General features: G+C 51.0%; 1 protein-coding gene across 1 annotated transcript in view; it reads left to right on the top strand.

The window, feature by feature from the left end:
• The window catches only part of ZFC3H1 (zinc finger C3H1-type containing), an 830,061-nt gene that overhangs the window by 302,865 nt on the left and 508,989 nt on the right, over window positions 1-18,207 (top strand). The window contains exons 19-20 of the mRNA XM_078673923.1: window positions 6,457-6,558; window positions 6,875-6,994. Coding sequence (XP_078530049.1) covers window positions 6,457-6,558; window positions 6,875-6,994 — 222 coding nt within the window. The remainder of the gene's footprint in view (window positions 1-6,456; window positions 6,559-6,874; window positions 6,995-18,207) is intronic.

Below are 18,207 nucleotides of genomic sequence, written 5' to 3'. Positions count from 1 at the left end.
CTTACCTTAGAATATCCCCAGGCGTCAGTCTGGATCCGGAAACTTTTGCGTAGCAGTACCCCTGCGCGTCGGTAGGCGTCGTCTGCAGGCGTCCCCTGCGGCTCCGCGTCCGTCGTCGGCGTCGTGCGCCGTGATGACGTCGCTGGAGTATATAGAAGCCGCCTCCGCGCGCTGACGTCAGTTCTTCTTTTTTCCGCGCCAGTTAGCGCAGATCCGAAGAGCAGTACTCCGGTCTTTTGACCAAGTTTTTGTTAAATCCTAATTCTTCTACGGTGCCGGTAGGATGCCCGGTTTCAAGAGTTGCGACGGGTGCGACCGCCTGATGTCGGTCACCGACCACCATCGACTCTGCCCCCGGTGTCTGGGCGCGGACCACGATGTGGAGTCCTGCGTCGACTGTCGGGCCTTGACTGGTAAAGCTAGGCGGGAGCGGTCCCGCAAGCTTCTCGAGCTCCGAGTGTCGGCCCCGCGTCGAGAGCGGTCCCGGTCCGGTCGGAGGTCGAGGGAGCGGTCGAGGGAACGATCGCGGAGCCGCCATGAGCGCTCCGGGAGTCGCCACCATTCCTCCGGTTCGTCAGGTAAGCGTAAGAAGTCGGGGCGTCGTCATCGCACCCCCGACTCCCCCCGACGCCCGCGTGATGCGGCCGGGGGTTCGGGTGGCCCCACCCCCGCGGCCCCGCGTGGGTCGCCGACGCCGTCTGCCCCATACCCGTCGGTCCCTGGGGAAGGTGCGTCGCGTGAGGAGATTGATGCGTTCCTCATGGCTATGAGGGCGAGGTCTCCTCCGGCGGGGCCTACGGCGCCTGCGGGCCCGTCGGTCCCGTCTGGGGGCCCGAGCGGTTCGGGTGCTCCTGCCCCGACGCCGCCGGTGGCTCCGGCCCTGGCGCCGCTGGGCCCCTCAGGTTCGTTGCCGGCTGGTCTACCGGCCTCTCCGGCGTCGATTCCGTTGGGTCATCCCGTGGTGCCGCCTCCGCGCGACGTCGGGACTCCGCCGTCGGCTCCCCGGCTCCGGCCGGCGTCGGCTCCCCGGCTCCGGCCGGCGTCGGCTCCCCGGCGCCGACGCCGCGCGGCGCCACCCCCATTCCCTCTCTGACTCCTGACGCGGAGTCGGACCGGCGTCGTCCGACGCCGGATCCGGCGCCGATGGGGCCCATTGACCCCGAGGAGCCAGTCTATGTCGTCGACCCAGTCTACGACGATGAGGACGAGTATGGAGAGGGTTGGGAGGGGTCTGAGGACCCTTTATCCCGTGCCTGCCAGTATGACGTGGACTGGGTAGGTGACTTGGGTGATGCCAGTGGCCTGGACGAGTCGCCCAACCCTGGGTTTGTCTCGCCTTCCCCTGTGGCGTCTGAGGCGGGGGCTGCCTATTCGGTGGTCCTGATGAGGGCTGCCAAGGCTTTGCGCCTTGAGCTCCCCGTCGCTAAGGTCAAACCTAACATTCTGACGGAAGTGTTTAAACCGCAGTCATGCCCTCAGGAGCCTCTGCTGCCGTTTAATGAGGCCCTGACGGATGTCCTTTTGGGCACCTGGTCCAGGCCCGCTTCCGGTGCGCCGGTTGACCGGAACGTTGCCAGGCGTCACCGTCCGTGCTCGGACGACCCTGCCTTCCTCTCCACCCATCCCTCCCCGGAGAGTCTGGTGATCCAGGCCTCCACTTCACAGTCCGCATTCCCGTCGGCCCCGCCCGATCGGGAATCGAAGCGGTATGACCAATTTGGCAAAAAGGTCTTTTCCTCTTTGAGCGCTGGACTGCGGTCTTGTAATACCGCGTGCCTCTTGGGCCGCTACACCCACTCCCTGTGGGATACGGTCGCGGAGTGTCTGCCGCAATGCCCACAGGAAGTGCGGGACAAGCTCAACCAGGCCTTGGTTGAAGTCCGGGACGCGGCGAGGTACTCGATCAGGTGTGGTCTTGACACGACCGACTCGCTGGGACGGGCTATGTCCACGACGGTGGCGATTCGTCGCCATGCTTGGCTGAGATCTGCCAACTTCTCGCCAGACGTCCAGAATGCCCTCATGGACATGCCATTTGATGGCAGTCGCCTGTTCGGTGACAAGGCGGACAACGCGCTTGAGCGCTTCAAGGACTCCAGGGTCACGGCCAAGTCCTTGGGTCTTTCGACCCAGCGCCAGCAGACGGGTTCGTTTCGTCCCTTTCGTGGCCAAGGAAGGGGCGGTCCCACGCGAGCTGCCAGCCACGCGCCGCAGAACGCTCCCCAGCGCGGTGGCGGCCGTGGATTCCGCCGAGGTGGCGGTAGAGGGCAGCGGCGAGGTCAGTCCACACCTCCCCCTGCTGCAGCCTCCAAATCTTCCTAGTCCGAGCTTTCGAGCTCACGTGACGCCAGTGGGTGGCAGGGTTCGCCATCACCACTCCCGCTGGCGCGCGATTACATCGGACAGGTGGGTGCTGCAGCTCGTCCGAAGGGGCTACTCCCTCCCCTTCGAGTCCGCTCCTCCAGCCATGCCACCGCAGAACCACCGTGTGTCGGGGGACCACTTGACACTTCTGCAGGAGGAAGTTACGGCCCTCTTGGCCAAGGGGGCCATCGAGCGCGTTCCTGGGCCAGAAGTAGGGTGTGGTTGCTACTCCCACTACTTTCTGGTGCCCAAGAAGGACAAAGGAGGCCTCCGTCCTATCTTGGACCTCAGGGACGTCAACGGCTTCCTCCGGAAGGAGAAGTTCAAGATGTTGACTTTGGCTCAGGTCTTGGCTGCTCTAGACCCACAAGACTGGATGGTAGCGTTGGACTTGCAGGATGCGTATTTTCACATCCCCGTCCTGCCGGCCCACCGGCGTTACCTGCGGTTCACGGTAGGCCACGAGCACTTTCAGTTTATCGTGCTCCCATTCGGCCTTACCAGCGCCCCACGGGTGTTCACGAAAGTGATGGCGGTGGTCGCAGCTCATCTGCGCCGGTTAGGGGTTTCAGTCTTCCCCTACCTCGACGACTGGCTGTTGAAGGCGGGCTCGCCCCAAACAGTCGTCCACCACCTTCAGATGACGGCAGACCTCCTGCACGAGCTGGGGTTCTCCATCAATGTGCCGAAATCACACCTGTGTCCCTCTCAAAAGCTCCTTTTCATCGGAGCGGTTCTCGACTCGGCGCAGTTTCGGGTTTATCCTCCGGAACGGCGGGTCCGGGATATTCAGGCTCTGATTCCCATCTTTCAGCCGTTATCCCGGGTTTCGGTCAGGTTGACGCTGCGGCTTCTGGGGCTGATGGCCTCCTGCATCCTACTGGTGCATCACGCCAGGTGGCGGATGCGGGCTCTGCAGTGGGACCTGAAGTTTCAGTGGGCCCAGCATCAGGGCAACCTATCCGACCATGTCCTGATCTCGGAGGGTACTGCGAGACAGTTGCAGTGGTGGCTTACGGACCGCGATTGGGTCAGAGGCAGATCCCTCTCCCTTCCCCAACCGGAGCACGTAGTTGTGACGGACGCGTCCCTCCAGGGCTGGGGTGGCCACTTGGGAGAGGCGGAGATCAGAGGCATCTGGTCTCCGGCGGAGTCCCGGCTCCATATCAACATGTTGGAGCTGCGGGCGATTCGCCTAGCACTGAAGGCATTCCTCCCCTTTGTCAACGGGAGTGTAGTGCAGGTGTTCACGGACAACACCACCGCCATGTGGTACTGCAACAAACAGGGCGGTGTGGGGTCGTGGACCCTTTGCCAGGAGGCTCTGCGCCTCTGGCAATGGCTGGAACGTCAGGGCGTGACTCTGACGGTTCAACACCTGGCAGGTTCTCTGAACGCCAGGGCGGACGAACTCAGCCGTCGGTGCTCGGTGGATCACGAATGGCGTCTGAACTCAGACGTGGCGAAAGGCCTCTTTCAGCAATGGGGAGAGCCTTGGTTAGATCTATTCGCCACAGAAGAGAACGCGCAATGTCATCAGTTCTGCGCGTTGGAGTTTCCAAGACGGCACTCGCTCGGCGACGCCTTTCGGCGCGAGTGGAGTTGCGGTCTGTTGTACGCCTTTCCGCCTATACCACTTCTGCCCAGAGTGCTGAAGAAGATCAGGCGCGACCGGGCCCAAGTTATCCTTGTGGCTCCGGACTGGGCTCGAAGATACTGGTATCCCGAGCTACTCAGCATGTCAGTCGGTCCCTCGATCCGCCTGCCCCTTCAGGAGGACCTTCTGTCGCAGCAGCAGGGGACGGTCCTCCACCCGAACCTGTCCAGCCTCCACCTCCATGCGTGGAGATTGAGCGGCGACAGTTGAGGCCATTCGACTTGCCTCCTGAAGTCTGTGATGTGATTCTGGCAGCCAGGCGTCCCTCCACAAAGTCGGTATACGCCTGCCGGTGGAACAGATTTGTGGCATGGTGCACAGCAAAGGCTGTGGATCCCCTTTCTGCCCCTCTTTCCGAGGTTCTCCTCTTCCTTCTTTCTCTTGCCCAGCAGGGCTCTGCTCTGGGCACTATCAAGGGCTACCTTTCTGCCCTTTCCGCCTTCTTAAGGCTACCTGATCAGCCATCTTTATTCAAGTCCCCTATTGTACTGAGATTCTTGAAAGGCATCACGCACATGTATCCTCCTGTTCCGTTCGTGATGCCTCAGTGGGACTTGAACCTCGTTCTGACATTCTTGATGTGCGCTCCCTTTGAGCCGCTTCATTCCTGTCCTCTCCGTCTTCTCACTTTAAAGACGGCCTTCCTGGTTGCCATCACCTCTGCCAGGAGAGTGAGTGAGCTCCAGGCTCTTTCTGTTAAACCTCCTTTCTTGTCCGTCCATCCTGACAAGGTGGTTCTTAAGACTAGGCCTTCTTTCCTGCCCAAAGTAGTTTCTGCTTTTCACATCGGGCAGTCCATCACCTTACCCTCCTTCTTCCCGCCTCCGCATCCTTCAAAGGATGAAGAGCGGCTCCATCGTCTGGACCCAAAACGTGCGCTTTCATTTTATATGGATCGCACACGCCAGTTCCGGGTGGATGACCAACTGTTTGTTGGCTACGTGGGTGAGAAGAAGGGAAGGGCGGTACAGAAACGAACCATCTCTCGGTGGGTCGTCCTGTGCATCAAGGCATGCTACTCTTTGGCTCGGAAGGAGCCTCCCGTTGGGCTGAGGGCCCATTCCACTCGGGCCACGGCGGCTACTACTGCCCTGGGCCGGGGAGTCCCTTTGCAGGACATTTGCCAGGCGGCTACGTGGGCCTCGCTGCACACCTTTGCGAGGCACTATTGCCTGGACAGTCAAGTCCGGAGGGATGGCTTCTTTGGCCGTTCGGTCCTCCAGGACTTTCTGGTGTAGGTTTGTATTGGTTCGCAGACCCACCACCGGGGTTGGTATTGCTGGGGTATCTATTCTAAGGTAAGGAATCTAATACTAACCTGTTTCTTTCAGATGAACAAGTTACTTACCTTCGGTAACGATATATCTGTAAGAAACAGTAGTTGGTATTAGATTCCTTACCGCCCCACCCATCCTCCCCGTTCTGCGAACTGATACCTAGGGTTAAGGACATCCCTTTCAGGGCCCTAGTTTCAAATGGCACCAGTGTTAGTTCTCACATGGCTCTGCGTGTTCTGGCGCGGAAAAGCTGTGTGCAAAGAACTGACGTCAGCGCGCGGAGGCGGCGTCTATATACTCCAGCGACGTCATCACGGCGCACGACGCCGACGACGGACGCGGAGCCGCAGGGGACGCCTGCAGACGACGCCTACCGACGCGCAGGGGTACTGCTACGCAAAAGTTTCCGGATCCAGACTGACGCCTGGGGATATTCTAAGGTAAGGAATCTAATACTAACTACTGTTTCTTACAGATATATCGTTACCGAAGGTAAGTAACTTGTTCTTTAAGTGTTGACTCCGTCTTGTACGGCAAGAAAGTAACGTTGTGTCTGCAATTGAGTTGTCCTGCTTACTAGTGTACTGCAGGGCCAAGACGGTTTGTTTTGCCCTAAACTAGAAAAGTAACTGAAAAGTAACTAGAAATTAATCTGAAGTAATTTCAAGCATTCCAAAGAGTTTACAAAGTATTTCCAACTACAAAGTAACATGTATGCTTTTATCAGACCAGTACACACAGCTTACCAGCTCAACCACACTACCACAAAAGAGTACTGTATTATCTGTTTTAGCCTTTGCTAGACCTCTGGGGATCCACTGGACTCTGTGTACACTATACCTCATTTTGGTATACTATATATAGAGCCAGCTTCGTACATCAAGTTTGAGTCCACTTGGCACTGGGCAAAATTAATGCAGTGAGGAAACCTCAGGTAGGTTATCTACCTCCACTATTGTTGGAAAATTGTAATTGTACTAGTCATAAATTCCACTAGAAAACGTTATTAAAAAAAACCACGTCAAATATTGTTAATGAAGGTAAGTAACTTTTCCTCCGACATTTATTTGTAAAGGATTTTTTTTCTAATGCCTGAATGAGTAGGGCAATGTACACTACTTTGACTAGAAATAAAAATGTAAAACTTTTTCTTTCCAGAAAAATATGTAGATAGACTTTTTGGTGTCAATCGTGATCGGATGTCAATGGACCAGATGGCTGTCCTCCTCGTTAGCAAAGTCAACGAAAGTAAAAATCATAGTAAGGCTTTTCTTTTAGCAATAGATATTTAAACGTTGAAAACATGCACTAGCACAAGTTTAAATATATATATATATATATTTTTTTTTTTCAAACCTTGCATTCCCTCCTGTCTTGATCTTTCTACCCTTTACCTTAAACTACATAGAGGCATTTACTTTTAATTGGTAATGTCCTCCTGGTTGCATTGTTTGGCAGTTTCCTTTATGTGGCTGCAGGAAATGCTGGTGTCACACAAATGCCTGCCACTAATGCCAATGCAACGCTTAGTTGAAGAGAATTGTACTAATTTTTCTTTACAAATATTTTATTGCAGCTCCTCCACACACAACTTGGAAGGACAAAAGAAAATGGAGACCTAGGTATTGGAGAAAGCCCGTCTCAGACAGCAGTAGCAGTGATGAAGATGAATCTGCTCAGAAACCTGTAAAAAATGGTACATCTTTTTCAGGGATATATTTAACTTTGTGCATGCAGTGCAGTGCTCTCACTTTCATTATTTCTTTTGACCTTGCTTTGCTTGCTATAGGATACTGCAATGTGTAAAAAGACAATCCGTAAAGGGTACAAGCCTTCCATACATTCCATTTGTGTGCCTGAACCATTCACTTGCATAGTAAATCTTGTATTCAATACACACACAATCGGTCCCTAAGACTACACATGGGACTTTGGTTTTTAGGACTAGATGAACCTTTAATGGAAGAACTGCATGGAGTCTTCTCTTACCTGTTGACTCCTGGAGCCATATCCTTTGATCAGCATGTGCCCCTCCATGTGATGGAGCACATGCGTTATGCTAGGAAATTTACAGGCGGCAGGACAGCACTGTAGACCCTGCAGCTGTCCGTGACACTTTAGCTCCTTGCTCCCTAATGTGGGGCAGCTGTTCAACCCAAGCTTTGCAGCAGCTGAGCAGCCAGAAAACTTATATACGTTGGACCATGCATTCCAAGCTGGGCTCTATAAAAACAACTTAAATAAATTATATATATAAAAAGAGACTCTGGATGTAGATTCCCAAGGTCCAAGAATTGTTAGCCCTAAAGTCTGGCACACGAGGATGCCTTATAGGTAGGCCTGTTGTACATCGAGTAGGAGGGGACTGAAATTCTTTCTAGTTGGAACAAGACAGCGGACCGCATGTCTGAAGTGGAGGGCCCACCTCATGTAAACACTAGATTGAGGTGGTGGATAAAAAAGAAATACCATCCATGATGCAGGTTTCGGCTTCAGTGTTCCCTGACCCCACTGAGCGACATGATAGTACTTGCTAATATGTATCATATATGCTGTAGAAAATTGAAAGTACTTTTGTGGGATATAATAATTCCTTAAGTTCTTTAAGAAACTGATCAGTGGGTCAGATTGAAAGAATGATCATGACACCCTATGGTAAATATCTAATTTGAGGTGGTTATCAGAGCCGCATCACCCCCCACACTCCCCACCCCTAAAGATCAAGCCACATTTTCAGATGGTTATCAAGCCTATAGTGAATAACCAGAGACCTTTATCAATTGAATTTAATCGTATGGTAGGAAAGGCCTTTGACGTGAAAAAATGCTGAAATATTTGCTACTTGGAAAAGCCTCCTTTCCATACAACCAACGTTCCCAACATGACAAGGCTCTTTTAGTTTCAAGATTCAGTAACTCAAAGGATAGTTTTGAAGCTTTTGACGAGTAAAGTGGAAGTTGATTTGAAAGCTACCTGGCCTATAGCGGGATGTGGCCTTGAAGGACTAAGTTGCCCTGTGGTGGTCTTGCATAAGGGCAACAAACTTGCAATGTCCATCACATGTGAGAGCGAGTGGGTGTCATGCTTGAGATGGCCAGAAGTGGATCACGAAGACTTTGCAAGTTAAGCGACAGTAAGCATAAACCAGGGAATTGTTTGAATGGTGGAGAGCTAGAATCACGAAAGTTGGCCTAGTCCAATGGAAATGTCAGTTGCCAAGGCACCAGCTCACAAAGTGGGCTAGCTATTGATTGAACTGGGATGCCTACTCATCCACCTTCCGGGGACACCAGAAAAGGGATTTTTTTTCAGAAGCTATTCAAAAATTTCGTCTTTAGAGTGTAATCCTCCAGTTGAATTTCTTGGGTGCCAGCCAGCAATGACATTCAAGGACGCCAGGAGAATACTTTGCAAAACAGTTCGGTTCTTTGCTAGATAGTAGCTCCAGAGGTGATTAGCTACAGTTGCCAGGTTTGTTTTGCTCTCCCAAATTCTTGTAGTGTACCGCTGAGATCTGAAACAGTAGGGTGCAGTTGAAAGAGCTTCGGGTCTGGCTTTTATAGCAAGGGGTTCAGGCTATCTGGTTTAGAACGCTTTTTCTGGCGACTCTAGCCTTCCTATTATCATTTGAAGCTCGGCACATCTGTGAGAAAGTGCCATCTTTCTTGCATGGTATGCCCCCACTTTTTGCGGAATTGCTGATGTACTTTGACCGAGTGTGCCCTGGGCTCCTGCCAATCTGGTACCCAGGGCCTGTGTTCCTTCCATAAAACTGCAGTGAAGCCTAAACCCAATTGGCATCGCTCGCCACATGTCAGCCCCTGGTAAATGGTACCCTAGGTACCCAGGGCCCTGTGACCAGAGAAGGCCCCAGCACTTATTGTGCCACCCTTAGAGACCCTGTACCCTGACACACATACACTGCCTTTGCAGGCTGAGTGTCTTGGTGAAGAACAAAACAGTCGACCTGTGCCATGCCTACAACACACTGCCCTGGCATACCTCAGTCACCCCTCTAGCTGGTTGCCCTATGCCAGTGGTGTGGGTACAGGTGCAGAAGCCCTGTACCCAGGTCCATTCCTGGGCACTGTAAGTGCAGTACTGCCATTAAGAGTATATGGTGCTGGGAGGTAGTCATCACGAACTCCACAGCACCATGATGGCTGCACTGAAGACTGAAGTTTGGTATCAAACTTCTCAGCACATTAAACCCACACTGATGCCAGTGTGGGATTTAATGTACAATGCACGACAGAGGGCAACTTAGAGTTGCCCCCTGAAACTAACCTACACCCGTCTCCTGACTTAGGCTGCCACACAGCAGACATGTTGCTGGACCCCTGGGTAGAAAGCCATCCGCTCTCGTGGGCCTGCAAAAATGCACATCATGGGGCGAGGTGCTAGTCCTCCGTCCCCGGGATGGGCAGGGGGAGCTTCAAAGGCATGCCGCCTTTTGTGAGCTTCTCCAGGCCACTTGCTGTACTCAGCCACTGGTCCCCACCGGTACTGACCCCCACTCTGGTGGGAAGACAGGCAGGAAAACCTAAGTGAGGAAAGGGGGAGTGCCAGCCTCTGCCAAACCCACCGCTCAGGTGGGGGAGGCGAGGTGAAGCACAACTCCATGCTCTTGCCATTTTGAGGATGGGGAGCCCTACTCAGACAGGCTCCTGCCCCCCTCCCACAGGAGAGTGGCTAGATAGGGGTTGTACTCACCCCAGGCAAGGGATTGCCAGTGCCGGTTGTGGTTCCCAGTCCGGCCCTGTCAGCAACCTCAAAAACCCCGGAGGACCTGACTGCCTTGCTCATCCAAAGACTGGGACTCCCACGAGCAGTGGTTCTGCGCAAACAGCAACAACCCCTGGTGCCAGCCAGGAACCGCAAATCAAGCACACTCTGCACTCTCCAAGCCCGGCCTCTGCCTACTTTTACCTCCTCCTACTACCTTTGGGGTTCCACTGGACTTTGTTCACACTGTACCTCATTTTGGTGCTGCTGTCAATCGACCGAGGGATACTGTGTGTGCCTGCACATTGGCGGTCACCCTTACCGCTTGCCGAGGAGAAGAACTGGTCGCCTCTGTCCCCCTGACGAGTTCTCCCGCCGCCGCGCTGGTGTCAACTGCGGGCGGAGCGAGGAGAAACTCGCTTTCCCAGGGGCCTCCATACCGGCGCACCTGGAACGCGTCACACTCTAGCGCCAGGAGGCGCTACTAAGGAGGGGCTCGCCCGGCCAATTGTGGCTGCTGTCAATCGACCGAGGGATACTGTGTGCGCCTGCACGTTGGCGGTCACCCTTACCGCTTGCCGAGGAGAAGAACTGGTCGCCTCTGTCCCGCCTGACTAGTTCTCCCGCCGCCGCGCTGGTGTCAACTGCGGGCGGAGCGAGGAGAAACTCGCTTTCCCAGGGGCCTCCATACCGGCGCACCTGGAACGCGTCACACTCTAGCGCCAGGAGGCGCTACTAAGGAGGGGCTCGCCCGGCCAATTGTGGCTGCTGTCAATCGACCGAGGGATACTGTGTGTGCCTGCACGTTGGCGGTCACCCTTACCGCTTGCCGAGGAGAAGAACTGGTCGCCTCTGTCCCGCCTGACGAGTTCTCCCGCCGCCGCGCTGGTGTCAACTGCGGGCGGAGCGAGGAGAAACTCGCTTTCCCAGGGGCCTCCATACCGGCGCACCTGGAACGCGTCACACTCTAGCGCCAGGAGGTGCTACTAAGGAGGGGCTTGCCCGCAACGTGGGACGCGAGCGGGACGCCCAGGGCAAAGCCCGGGCAAAGGGCGGGCCCTCTACGGCCCTCATCGGCCAGAAGAGGCTGGGCTGGGCCAGTGGTCCTGGCATAAGGATTACGTAAGTCACTGTTTCTGTTTTGTATCTACTTTGCCATTACCTCTCATCACTGAATGGCAACTGCAGCTACAAGCCCTGCTTTAGTGGGGTTGGACAAAAACATTACTAATCGAACACTGGACGATTACTTTCTCAAACCAGCCGTAGAAGGTAACAAGGAGCTCATGTTAGCTGAGAGGAGGGCAGACCGCCGTCGCTCTATTGAGCGTATCAAAACAGAACCTTCTCAGAACCTATAATGTCTGTTTCTTTGGTCGACGATCTGATTAGCCCCTCAGCAGACAACATCTCACTGACTCCCAGTGTACCCTTGCTCCTTCAAGAATGTTTAGCTCCGGCAGTGTCACCCACCCAAACCCAACTAACCACTCCAACAGTGACCAATGCCCTTACTAACACTCCTAAGATCCTGATATCTCCTACAATAAGGCCTGGTAAAGTTGTAAGAGGCAAAAACCCGAGGCTAGTGACTCTAAAAATGCATGGGCCCCCTCCACCTAAAAGAAGAAGGAAAACAACAACTGTGAATAAGCCCAAAATAAGTCACACCGAGTTTGGTAAAAAGATGAACACTGTTATTATAACACCAACGGGAGCTCCTGACATCAATCAAGCCATAACAGTCAGTTCTACTCCCCCGACATCTCCAGCTCAAGTAACTACAGAATCAGACATTACCCACATCCAGATGGAGGAGGATTCGCAATCCGCCACCCCCAAGTCACTTTTGGTCAATATTGAATTGATTATACGTAGCTATATGCTTGCATTGGCAGAAAGATTTAAGGGGATGGAGCTAAGACTAGGTAAAATTGAGGGGGACCTGACTGTGTTAGGGAATTTTGTACGTTCACAAGGACAACCTAAAGTACAACACCAACAAGTCATTACAACAACTCAATCCCTCCTAAAAAATACTGTGGGTCTTACACTTTCTAAACCCAGTACAAGCAATAGCCAGGCAGCTGTAGCAACCCCAGCTGCCTCTAATCCCCTAAATGTGGCCCCGAAAGCACATGGTGGCAATACCTGTAATAATTCTTTATCAACAGCCCCATCTGCTGCTCGGGGTAGACCTACTACTTTAATACCACCCAGTAACACAACCACTATTCCATCCAGGGAACCTAGTACTCTCCCGGATAGACTCCCTAGACCTGAAGGGAAGGAGAATAATTGGGGTAGAGGGGGCCAGCCTAGGATACCACCTACAGAACTCCCTCCAGAAGCATTACCGTATGTGGTTATACTTACCGGGGTCCCGGAACTGCCTAATGGTAAACGAGAGGGATACTCACAATTAAAAAATAAAATAACGCATTGGCTCTCTCTATAGACCTAAACCCATTGCGATAAATGGAGAGATAGTCCATGTCCGGCGCCTGTCTTGGTTGGGGGGTAGAGCGAAGGACATCGGCGGCGACGTCGTGGTTATAAACTTTAGAGACAGAAAAGCTGTATATCATATCTTGAACTGGCCATACGGCAATGAAAAGAATTGTATAGTACCACGCCCCCTGACGTACTTTTACCCCAGATCCACTGTCTTCCCCCCACAACACCTTAATAACAATATCTTCACCACTTCCCAACTCCTTAACGTTGAGTCTGCTTTGAATCCTGCATACATGTACCAACCGGCCCCATCATCAGTCATACATGGGTGGAACACTATACCTTTTCATCATAAAACAGGCCTAAATGGGAATATGTCAAATTTGTTACCATTTACGCCCTTAGAGCTCTCTAACAGGTTTGAGGCCTTTAGCGGCCTGGAGGATTGTGACTGATGTTTAAGGAGTGCAGAAGCTATGGGGGGTGGGGAAAGTGCTTCATGTCCCACAAGGTTACCTGTGAAGCTGGGGCGTCGTCGCAGTGAAAAAGATGCATACACTGCTTTAAAAACTGTTAATAAAAATAGTAGTTCCCCTAAAGTACCTTTTACAGTGTTCTCTGGGGAAACTGAGGTGCCTTCAATACTACTACAAGATACAAGGCCAGTAAATGGTGACACCGAAAGTGGCGCCGACAAGACAGAAAGCACAGCAGGTAACTACGAAAACCACCCCAGTACACTACTGTTAACTATGGATTCCCCATCCAAAATCGAGAACTCTCATATCCAGCATGGGGCATCTGTCCCTATATTTGAGCACAGGGAGTCAATTGCAATGAGCACCACGGGTTTGGCGGCAGCAGGCGTAGTGTTGCCTACCCCAACATCTACCCCATTTACTAGAGAGCCTGTCATTTGCCCTGCACCCGAAGACTGTGTAAATTTAATCTCATGGAATATCGCAGGCTTGGCAAATAAGTTACGAGACCCAGTATGGCTAACATTCATCAGAAAATTTAGCATAGTGTGCCTTCAAGAAACTTGGATAGAGAATAAAAACGTCCATATCGAGGGTTTTCTAAGCTTTATCAACCCAGCGGTTGCCTCGACTAGGGGCAGAGCCAAGGGTGGCTTGGCCATTTTCATTAACCTAGGCCTGCGCTGCAATATAAGCAACTGCCACAATGTTAATTTGAATATACAGAAGATTGACATAAAAAATTGTAAGAATGTGCTGACACTGGTTAACTTTTATAACGCTAATAGTAGTAATGAAGTTTGTAACATTGCCTCCCTAATTGATATATTGAGCAAAAATGTTCACACTGTATCACTGTATTTGTTGATAGCAGGCGACTTTAATGTCCAACCATGTGGTAACCCAGCTAGTACGCCAATGGGGTCCTTGGGGTGTAATATTGAGGAAGGTTTTCACTTCTCCCATAGTAGGGGCGGTAAGAATTTAAACGACTTAGTGAATGAATACAACTTGACTGTAGCCATGTCGTTGGTCCCCGATACAAAAATCTTTGACACCCCAACCTTTAAAGGACATGGGCAGGGATCCTTCATTGATCATATATTAATATCCCCAGATGTTGTTTATTGGGTCTCGCACTTTACTATCCTCACTAGTGTATACAGTGATCATAATCCCCTTCTCTTAAACTTGGGTGGACCATTATTAGCTAAACGACAGCCACGCACCGACCATGGTACGCTAAGGTGCGTAAATGGCAGGTGTCGCATTAGATGGTCAATGATAAATCAAGATACCCTGTATACTAAAATAACCAGCGCATGTGAAGAGGAGCTGTCTGTTTGCTTATCGTCTGTATCAACCCCCGCGAACATTTTGTCCAGGTTCGAGGGGTTGGTCACCAAAATTGGCTCCATGCTCACAGCGCCTACAAAGGGACATAGTGAGAATAATTCCAAATGGTTTGATTATAACTGCTCAAAGGCAAGTAGGGTTTTGAAACACGCACTAAAAACCAAACCCAGAGATTGTGACTTGATAAAAAATCTCCGTATGGCCTATAGGAAAGCCATAGCTATCAGAAAAAAGGAAATTAAGGCTAACGTTATTAAATCCCTTTTAGACCCTTCAGTGTTGGGGAACAGCAGCAAGTTTTGGCAAATAATTAACAAACCTTTGTTTGACAACCCAAACGACACAGCCCTTGGAACAAACATCCCAGAGGGGAAGTGGGTGTCCCATTTCAGCACAATTTTTAAGAGTAATGAGCACCGGGTAGACCACGATGTTTTATCTTCAACTGTGACTCCACTGTGTTTCACAGTACAAGAGACTGCTAGGGGAATACAGGGTCTAACCATCAACAAGGCCCCAGGCCCGGATGGTTTGCCGCCGGACCTGTTTAAGTCCAGCATCCCTTTCTGGGCTCTGGTTCTCACGGCTGTAATAAACGCAGCAGTGACAACTGGATGCCCAAGTATTTGGGGTCTCTCGACTATAGTCCCCATTTTTAAGAAGGGCGATCGCAGCAGCCCGTTATGTTACAGGCCAATCTCTTTAATAAATTCAGTAGTTAAAGTGGTGGGGGGTGTAATTCTTAACAGGTTATCTACTTGGGCTAAAGATAATAACATCCTTTCACCCATACAATACGGGTTCAGACCAGGCCACTCAACCATTACGCAGTGCCTGAACCTATACCTTATCCTAAGCAAGTATACACTGGCGAGACAAGGCACTGTCTACATGGCATTTATGGACCTGTCGTCCGCATTTGACTGTGTAGACAGAAGCCTATTATGGGCTGCTTTGTTGAGAATGGGTGTAGAGAGGAACCTTGTCAACTTCCTCGCTGATCTGCATACAGATACCAGAGCGAACGTCCGTTACTCCCAAGACCTTAATGTAACGGACGAATTCAAAATAAATCGGAGTGTCCGACAAGGCTGCATCTTGGCCCCATTTTTATTTAACCTGTATATTAATGAACTGAAGGAATTTCTTCTTAACGTAGAAGCAGATTACCCCTTAGTTGAGCGCAAAGGGGTACCTGTATTACTCTACGCAGACAATGCTGTTCTTATTTCTAGAACAGCAATCGGCCTCCAGAAACTATTAAACTCCTTCCACAAATTCATGGAGTCACGTGGCTTAAGCATAAATAATACCAAGTCCTACGCTATGAAAGCAGGTAAGGGTGTTTTGAAAACTGATCATTTCAGTATAAATGGGGAGAAAATTCCATCAACCAACTCCTTCTCTTACCTCGGGGTCCTGCTAGATCACAAATTATCATGGGGCCCAGCAGTCCCCAAGAAGAAGGGAGAAACAATAAGGGTCAATGCGGCCATTCTTGGCTTTGCAAAAAAAATCGGCAATTGCCCGATGGTCGCATCGCTTAAATTGTACCAGGCAAAAAGCGTGGCCGTTGCCTGCTATGGGAGTGAGCTCTGGGGCTATCGTAAGATTAAAGACCTAGAGATCACAGAAAATAACTTCCTAAAAAAGATTCTGAGACTCCCCAGGGGCATTGGGAACTACTCGGTACACGAGGAGCTGGGGATCCCCTACTTAGGTGACAGAATAGCAGTAAGCCCTGTTATATGTTGGTTGAATTGCTGGCTGAACAACGACATTCCATTAACACATGCTCTACTGAAAGAAGCCTTACAGCTAGATGGGAGGTTTAAAGTACCGTGGGTGAAGTACATAAAGGACAGCCTAACGGCAATCGATCGACAGGATCTGTTCTATGCCCCAAACTTAATTACAAAATCTGATGTGAGCTCGGTTAAGAATGCTATACTACTGTTAAGAGGTACTGACAGAGAAGAGGTTGAGATACAGAAGGTCAGTGTTCGGAAACACCTATTATTAAAAACTTGCTTGCAAATGGAACCTTACCTGACATGGCCTATGTCAAGCTATGAACGATTTCTGTTAACAAGGTTCCGCTTTGACCTCTATCATCTTCTACTGGCAGTCCCAAGTGGGGCTCAACGGGGCGAAGTGTTGCCAGCTTGTGGCTGCGACGGAAAGTCTCCTCAAGATCTGGCACACTTCCTTTTTATCTGCCCCTATTACTCCACCCCACGGAAATTATACCTTAAACCGTGCCTTAAAAAGTTGAGTTTCACACAAATTAAACCTGCACTTTATTACTTACAACTACTGAATAGCGATTGCACTTTATTTGTATGTAACTTTCTTAAAAAAGCCATCTGCTTTAGGAAAAGCATGGATGGCTAACCACGCTGCAAACATTTTAGGTGATTTTTAAGATTACAGTTATTTATATTTTTAATTATATATTGCCCATGCTCATACTGTCTGATATATTGTACTGTAACTGTCATTATCTGTCATTTGAATTTAATTGTTTGTAATGTTTTTTATTTATTGTGTGCTTATAAATTGTACTTTTATGATTGTAAAACCTACAATCTAATAAAGATTCTGAACTTGAACTTGGTACAGTATATACAGAGCCAGCTTCCTACAAAGTTCAAGTTTATTCTTGGACATTGCCAGTGAATAGGTAATCCATCTTGAGTAGAAGTACTGGGAACTGGCGATTTAAGAGTTCCACAGCTACTTGATTGCTTCACTGAAACTAAAGATGTTTGATATCAGACATCTCGTATTAATAAGCCCACACTGATTCCACTGGTGAATTTAATAATACATGCATCCAGAGGGGACCTTGGAGGTACCCCCTGAAAACCTACCAACCTCTACTTTGTTGACTGGTGTAGTCTAGCCTGCCACCACAGACCGGTTTCTGACCCCCTGCAGGTGAGATTCTACGCTCTGCGGGCAGAAACCATGCCTGCTCTGCCTGGAGGCCTTGTCACCTCCTCCAAATAGGATGGCTAATAATCAGGCAGGAGGCTTCAAAGGCCTCTGCCACTTTATATATGCGACCCAATTTTTCCCCCGACAGGAGAAATGCCACTCCCTGGTCCGGGCCCATTTGGCACCAGGACAGGCAGGAAAAGCTAGTCGGAAGGTGTGTTCACTATCGGGCCAGTTCCACCCCTAAGGTGGGTTACCTGATGTGAAGAAATAATAGACTCCTCCTGTAGCTGAAACTGTACCAAGAACCCAGGTAGACTGCCAACCCTCCAAAAATTGCCAGCAATCTCCCTTGGAGTAGAGGAGCTAATCTTGTGCAGTCCGCTGGCACCAAAACAGTAGAGTCTGGTTTACTGTACTGTCACTCACCAGTCCTACTGATGCAGCAGCTGCCCAGGAAGATGTCTGCATACTGCAGAAGGGCAGATCCGTCTCCCCACAAAGTGATAGGACACCAGGACCAACCAGGCGAAACTCCAACAGCATGGAGACCAAGCAGCCATCGAGGGACATCCGGACCTCCGAGACCCACTTCCGGAGTGGCCCAGCTGTCCTGGTTTTTGCACCCTCAACTGGCGAGACTGACAACTGCAAAGCCCTTTGATGCACCACCCCACCTGACCAAATCCCTCTGCGCCCGAGAGCCCCAGCCCCAGCTACCGAGAACAGACTGTGCTGTCTTTCTTCCAGTACCCTTGCGAACCAAACCCCCTTCGGGTGTTCCCGTTCTTGTTTCTAAGTCTCCCTGTGCTGCCTGTTTTTAGGTGTCCCTTCAGTGTAGCGCATAATGCTTCCAGCACGACTGCACTCTGACGCCCCTGGCAGGTAAACTCTAAGTGCTGGTGGTACTTTGAACCTTGCCCCTCTAGCACCTTAAATCCTGAAGGGCTCC

Source organism: Lissotriton helveticus, chromosome 1_1 (genome assembly GCF_964261635.1).
Source record: "Lissotriton helveticus chromosome 1_1, aLisHel1.1, whole genome shotgun sequence".
In the NCBI taxonomy this organism is placed as follows: domain Eukaryota; kingdom Metazoa; phylum Chordata; class Amphibia; order Caudata; family Salamandridae; genus Lissotriton; species Lissotriton helveticus.
This window is presented reverse-complemented; position numbering and strand designations above follow the sequence as displayed.